Source organism: Saccoglossus kowalevskii, chromosome 1 (assembly GCF_978046115.1).
Source record: "Saccoglossus kowalevskii chromosome 1, keSacKowa6.1, whole genome shotgun sequence".
In the NCBI taxonomy this organism is placed as follows: domain Eukaryota; kingdom Metazoa; phylum Hemichordata; class Enteropneusta; family Harrimaniidae; genus Saccoglossus; species Saccoglossus kowalevskii.
Window position 1 is genome coordinate 39506912 of NC_140641.1, and position 7617 is coordinate 39514528.

Sequence of the window (7617 nt, forward strand, 5' to 3'; positions counted from 1 at the left end):
CATTTTCTGTATATACCTTCACCTACTACAAAACACCCATTTGCCATTGCGGTAAATACAAATTTAGCCCATTTTCTGTATATACCTTCACCTACTACAAAACACCCATTTGCCATTGCGGTAAATACAAATTTAGCCCATTTTCTGTATATACCTTCACCTACTACAAAACACCCATTTGCCATTGCGGTAAATACAAATTTAGCCCATTTTCTGTATATACCTTCACCTACTACAAAAAACCCATTTGTCATTGCGGTAAATACAAATTTAGCCCATTTTCTGTATATACCTTCACCTACTACAAAACACCCATTTGTCATTGCGGTAAATACAAATTTAGCCCATTTTCTGTATATACCTTCACCTACTACAAAACACCCATTTGTCATTGCGGTAAATACAAATTTAGCCCATTTTCTGTATATACCTTCACCTACTACAAAAAACCCATTTGTCATTGCGGTAAATACAAATTTAGCCCATTTTCTGTATATACCTTCACCTACTACAAAACACCCATTTGCCATTGCGGTAAATACAAATTTAGCCCATTTTCTGTATATACCTTCACCTACTACAAAACACCCATTTGCCATTGCGGTAAATACAAATTTATCCCATTTTCTGTATATACCTTCACCTACTACAAAACACCCATTTGTCATTGCGGTAAATACAAATTTAGCCCATTTTCTGTATATACCTTCACCTACTACAAAACACCCATTTGCCATTGCGGTAAATACAAATTTAGCCCATTTTCTGTATATACCTTCACCTACTACAAAACACCCATTTGTCATTGCGGTAAATACAAATTTAGCCCATTTTCTGTATATACCTTCACCTACTACAAAACACCCATTTGTCATTGCGGTAAATACAAATTTAGCCCATTTTCTGTATATACCTTCACCTACTACAAAACACCCATTTGTCATTGCGGTAAATACAAATTTAGCCCATTTTCTGTATATACCTTCACCTACTACAAAACACCCATTTGTCATTGCGGTAAATACAAATTTAGCCCATTTTCTGTATATACCTTCACCTACTACAAAACACCCATTTGTCATTGCGGTAAATACAAATTTAGCCCATTTTCTGTATATACCTTCACCTACTACAAAACACCCATTTGTCATTGCGGTAAATACAAATTTAGCCCATTTTCTGTATATACCTTCACCTACTACAAAACACCCATTTGTCATTGCGGTAAATACAAATTTAGCCCATTTTCTGTATATACCTTCACCTACTACAAAAAACCCATTTGTCATTGCGGTAAATACAAATTTAGCCCATTTTCTGTATATACCTTCACCTACTACAAAACACCCATTTGTCATTGCGGTAAATAAAAATTTAGCTCATTTTCTGTATATACCTTCACCTACTACAAAACACCCATTTGTCATTGCGGTAAATACAAATTTAGCCCATTTTCTGTATATACCTTCACCTACTACAAAAAACCCATTTGTCATTGCGGTAAATACAAATTTAGCCCATTTTCTGTATATACCTTCACCTACTACAAAACACCCATTTGCCATTGCGGTAAATATATTTGATTACTGTGAAGTAACTTTCTATTATGAGACCACACAAGTAAACTGAACTTTATATGACACCACGCATTGATTCATACATTGTATAATAATCACGAGAATATTTATCTTTTCCAATATTTAATGTCAAATACCAACCATGTACATTGTTATCAAAGAATCCAACAATTACAATAGTTTGTTTTTCACAAAAAATTGAATACTACTTAGACGAGCATAGAGTATCTTGTTTACCACGGAAATCCTAATTTAACTTATAGCTTAAAGGAGTTGATTATATTTTTAAAAAAAAACAGTAGATCTTTTTATATAGAGATTGCAACTATATTATCATTTTGTATATTCTAGCTAATATTTCCTTGTGATTTCACTTGGAGTACAGTGAGTTGATGTACAGATATCAGTGAGCTGGTTTTAAATCGATGCTGAATGCTGCATCAAAAGGCAGATATTGTTTCTAGTTTTTGGAGTATTCCTAAAACATGCATAGTTGAGACTAATTAAGTCATTTTTGGTTTCAAGTCGATGCTGAATGGAATACAAGACTTGAATACGCTAAGGTCTGGAACTCTTCTTTTCTCGTCCTCTGAGAAGGGAGTGACCCTTTCTGACACTTTCTCCATGAAGAATCCTTCATACAAATGTTGCCCGGGCTTCAAGTTCAGCTGTAAGAGAATATAGAGTGTGAGTTATTTTGTTCATAGCAATTGATATTAAGTTTATTCAATCTCGAGACACGGTCTAAGCACAATTACCAATATTTATATTTACATGAATTTGATATGACAATAACACAAGCATCTCTCTGATTGGTCTTACTGCAAGGGTTTGGAGTTAGAATAGCCAATCAGACACAATCTCGTAAGAAGCTTTGCATTGGTTCCGATATTGCGAAAGTGACTCCTAATTCACGAATTTCATCCAAAAAAAATCACGTGACAAAAATAAGTTTATCGAATTTGTTTTGCCATGTTATCAATTTTATAACATTATATTACATAGTTATATAATCATCATATAAAGTCAGATATATAATCATTTTTCTTCCATCCTCCAATACACTTTGTCAGGAAGAGGACCGCCATGTAAACCTTTGGATGAAAAGAAATGAAAGAAAAGCTTTCTGACTGTCACTATAATTACCTGTTTGTTGATGAAATTTCTCATCCTGTTATTTCCTACATCTGGGTTTTGGTTTAGAGTCAAAGGAATGTCGAATCTCAGTACTAACGACTCAGGTAATTTCAGTTCATCTACCAGTTCACCATCCTTGTAATAGGTAACAATGGGATGAAGAAACGCTTGACAATCAGTGGCGTTTAGATCGGGAAAGTGCGCAAATTCCATGGCGTGTTTGCCGTCATTTCCAAAGCTAGTAACAAATAAAATATATTATTGACGCTGTACATGTGAAACTGTAGCATCGGAGGAAATGACAAGTACTTCGATCACTACGACATGAGTGGCGCCCTCGCCGGCCGAACTGCATCAGTTTTGGAGCACCGCGGAGGGCGCAACTCACGAGACCCTGTCAGGCTAACGATCACTTATTGTAACTCTGATTGAAACAGTTACCGAATATATATTATCTCACAACAAAGTATTCATGTCGTGTAAAATCTATTTGCGCTGTGTATTTTACTTACTCTTCAAATCCATATGCTAGTACAATAACAAACACGTGCTTGTAATTTGCGAATCTTCCTTTAATTGCATCTTCAAGTACATATGGTTTGGGGAAATCCTGGTAGAGTTCAGCTTTTACTTCACCCTTCATGTTGGGGTCGAAGTCGGGTACGGCCAACACGTGACACAACACGTTATTCATTTGATATATACCATCACTAACACTTACACGTTCTGAAGGAAAAACAAATAAAGCTCGTTATTAAACAGTGATACCGTGATTTTCCTTTTTCTTTTGAAACGACTGAAGATGCTGATTACATAAGTTCTAAATCTTGTATTTTAGTCTTTAAAATGATCAATCCAGTCAAGTTGTGTGATATAATTACCCAAGATCTTGTCAGAGATTGTGTTAATATCAAGCGGGTAAAGTTCGCGTGGGTATGGAACTTCTTCGTAACGCTCTTCAAGAAACTTGTGCAATGTACGTATGTTGTATCTGAACCCATGAATAAATCCGGACGCAGCTTTTCTGTCGCTGCACTGCATTACTGTGCCCATAAAATACATATTGTCGACGTTGGATTCCCAAGTATTGGAGATGACTGGGAACTTGTTATCCTGTTTAGTTACTATAGGAGAATACAACGAGAAAAAAAAACACCGTGAAGAGTTAGCAGCAGTGTCATTTTTTTTAATTATTATTATTAATTTATTTCTATAGAACTGAATTAACACGCAATTACACATTAGATTCTGATCCTGAACTTCTGTCATTCACACTCCTACACGAAGCAGTGTTATAGGAAGTTGTATTTATTGCACGTTGTCTTGTTGTCAATAAATAACACAAGTTAAAGCGCGGTAGTCGTCGCTCTGCGCATGTTCGACATTTGTGTTGATAAACATTGACTTTTCCACAATCCAATGCGCTCTTCAAATGGAAATCACAAGTATGAGGTTTGACCTGGGTGCGACTTGCGCTAATTACCGCCGGTGACTCCTTCGACACCTTCCAATCACCTAAAAAATACCTAATTAAAGCTTGGCAACGTCTCAGTTTGCACTCGTTGATCTGCGCAACAGTCAAAGTTGCCATCGTTGTTTATATGAGACCCATATATCTCGCACATGCGCAGCGCGACGACTACCGCGCTTTAAATTCGTGTCAAGCTTGTTCGTATCAACGTAATTAACTACATTGCTAGTAAGTGTTGATTGCGTGAATGTCCATGTAAGTATTTACCATGTTTTGAAAATAGACATTAACTTTTTACCTGGTTTGCAATTGTCATCAAACATTGACAAATCCACATAATTGAAGCCAGTACAGCAGATCACGTGATCATATGGTGGTAGTTTGACTCTGACGTGGCCCTGTCTTTCCCGCCAATGTGGAACAATGTCATCAATAGTGAGGACAAAACCTTCGTCTGTTTTCTCCACTTCTATCAAGTTCACAGCCTGGTAAACGTGCAGAGATTTCAACTGATACATGTCAAGTACGGTATCGTTAACAGCTCTCAGATCACCTGTCGAAAAAGGGTCATTTTTGAAATGTTGAATGAGTACCATACTGGAAATGTTATATTCCTTATGTACGCGGAGCTAGATTCTATGTTTTAGGTCCATGATATGTGTGGAGTGTAGAATTAATATTAATACACCAAATATGAAATGTTGAATGTGAAGAGTGCCTGGACGAGTGAACATTATACCATATACATATGTATTTTGAGTATTATAAACTTTTCACTTACCTACAAAATGAGTGTCCCAGGCATGCTTTATCTTTCGATCTCCAAATATATGTATTATACTAGCTGCTCCAGCAAGGTGATTAGCTGCTTCGAAAGCACTGTTTCCATTACCGAGAATGAATACTTTTTTCCCATTGTATTTCTCGGTGTCGAGACTGTGGCTACAGTACGTCTCCATGAGCTCTTTGCCTTTGATGTGTTCGGGGATTTTCTCATTACGTGCTCCAGTAGCAACTAACAGAACCTTGCATCGGTACTCTCCTTTGGATGTCTTCAGGGAGAAATTTTCACCAGATTTGGCCTGATTTTCTAGTTTCTTTATCTTCTCAACTTGAGTATTGTAATGAATATTGAGGTTAAACTTCTTGGCGTAATCATCCATGTAGCGAACCAAATCATCGGCATGTGGGAACAGCTCTTTGGAGTACTTAGTGAAGCGGAGTTCGGGATCATCGCTCAACAACGAGTTCCAGTCATGTCGCATGTTGTATTCCGGTTCCGGGAATGGGTTAAATCTTTTATTGATCGATATCAGAGTACGATGACGTGGGTGTACTGCGAAAAACGAACCTGGTGTGTCATTCATTTCCAGTATAGCGTAACTACGCTTCTTCTTCTCAAGGAAGTAACCCATTTGGCAGCCACCTGGACCTGCACCAACAACGATGTAGTCGAAATAACCTGAGAAAAGAGTTCGTACATGAGTAAGAATGTGTTTATGATTGCAAATTGTGGTTAGAAACTTGTAAACGCGCCATATTATGAATAAAACGATATCATTGAAATGTGTAGGCAATCAATAGCCTAACATGTCGGCGTGAGTGGCAGTGGCGCCCTCGCCGGCCGAACGGCATCAGACCTCACAACCCCAGAAGGCGAAACTCACGCGACCTTGTCAGGATAGGCAAGCAGTTGCCCTGGACTTTGTACACTGAAATGAAATTTACACATATAAGGAGGGTCTATTGGATGCCATGTTACCGTCGTCTGACAGTAAACATGTCTACGGCGTTTTATTTTTTTTCTCATTTTTATTTCTTTCAAAATTATGCCTACTTGTTATTTTAATGACGCCCTGATTTTATCACTTCATTGCTATATTTTGAGATTACATATCTTTGTGAAGTTGCAGATGAAAGATAACCAGCTCGTGACCAGTTTAGTACTGAAAAGTCGTCTAAATTAAGCAATAAGCAATTCATTCATTTCGAAAACTAATCTCAGATATACATACTAGTACATGAATTTAAGTTATTTGCCTGATTTCAGACGTACATAAATTATAGAGAACTTTATCATAGTGCTATGTTATGGTTCTGAAACAAATTGGCAGATCAGAGACCAAATTAAACCACACAAACTAGTGGTTATCAATGAACAAAAATATTTGGGGTATATTTTCCCACTCTCAAAATCAAATCAAATAGTTTTCTAATAATATCTTCTAAGATGCCACTGAAACCCAGTTACTGGTGGACGGTTGAGTTTGTGGCAGGACATACACTGAATGTCCGAACAATATCTGTAAATATGCACTTACCAGGCATCTTCTTATTCGCGGAAGCCATGACTGCGTTGTATTATGATTGCTTTGGAACTCCAAAGAATGCTGTGATGATACCCAGTGAAATGCACGCTTTTATAGGGTACATGTTTCTTATGCCCCGCCCCCTTTTATGTGTGTCACGGTCATATATATTCAGTTAGCGTCAGGTGAGTAGTTTTAGTCACCTTTCCTACGATAAAGAACTCACGCGATCTCATTTTTTTGATTGCAGCAAACATGGAGGATTGTGTATGAATTCAGATTCTGTTGTTAGATTTTGGTATAGCTGACCTCCACATAAACTGATAGTTCGCGTTATTGGTTTAAACCAAAGACAATAGAAAAGATCTCTTTCTAATGTCTTTGTTTAAACATACTTGATTAACTGAAATGCCAAGGTTGGCTTATGACGTTAAACCAGCACCCATTGTCTCACGGAGATCACGGACGTACGTCCATGCAGAGATCTTTGTCGGTGTTCGATTTTAATTTACTCATTATTCAAACCATGGAAGGCAATTGGAGAGGAATAGAGGCACAATTGTTCCCCTCTGTTCGATGAAGCTTCGATTTGTTTTGTCGTAACAAGAATAGTTTGCATTTAGGTCAGATCAGAAACAGTCCGAGATAAATAAGATAAATTGGTACCAAAATCCCACAGCATGAATTGATCAAATCACTGATCCTTGTAAAATGTATTTAAACATGGTGGAACTATTTTTCAACTTCGCACATCAGCACACTTGTAATCAACAATTACCATGTTGTTTTGATCTGTTCAAGTTAGAAGTGGTGAATGAAAGTTTTGGTCACCATTTACCACCCCGACTTTTAGGCAACGGATTTTTGCCAAAAGTTTACTTATAACTATTTATTCATGATCCGCACGTTGCATGTTCGATGTATCAATATTGATTTACTCATAACTTTGCCTATTTAGATTTTTAATAATAACTGGCTTGTTGCAACTACGTACTCATTATATTTATAAATAAACCCACGGCAACATAGCACAGTACGTAGCATGAATACATCGCGCTCGTAACGTACGGGTTGTGAATGAATAAATACATTGTATAAAAAGGTCGCACTTGTAACATATTAG

General features: G+C 37.0%; 1 protein-coding gene across 1 annotated transcript; it reads right to left on the minus strand.

Moving 5' to 3' along the window:
• Positions 1–1683: 1683 nt before the first annotated feature.
• LOC100368943 (FAD-dependent oxidoreductase domain-containing protein 2-like) lies at positions 1684–6579 on the minus strand. Its single transcript, XM_002736839.4, has 7 exons — positions 6507–6579; positions 4967–5647; positions 4484–4738; positions 3596–3838; positions 3227–3440; positions 2724–2952; positions 1684–2245 (listed from the first exon to the last, which is right to left on the minus strand). The coding sequence occupies exons 1-7, from the start codon at positions 6532–6534 to the stop codon at positions 2081–2083; spliced, it is 1815 nt and encodes a 604-aa protein (XP_002736885.3). The 5' UTR covers positions 6535–6579; the 3' UTR covers positions 1684–2080.
• Positions 6580–7617: the final 1038 nt, after the last annotated feature.

What these genes read in the sequence shown, in the direction of transcription:
- LOC100368943 (XM_002736839.4), bottom strand. Translation starts at nt 6,534, where the DNA reads ATGGCTTCCGCGAATAAGAAGATGCCTG. An exon ending in CGCGAATAAGAAGATGCCTG is followed by an intron (nt 5,648 to 6,506) that starts GTAAGTGCATAT and finishes CTCTTTTCTCAG; the next exon opens with GTTATTTCGACTACATCGTT. An exon ending in TGATGACAATTGCAAACCAG is followed by an intron (nt 3,839 to 4,483) that starts GTAAAAAGTTAA and finishes ATTCTCCTATAG; the next exon opens with TAACTAAACAGGATAACAAG.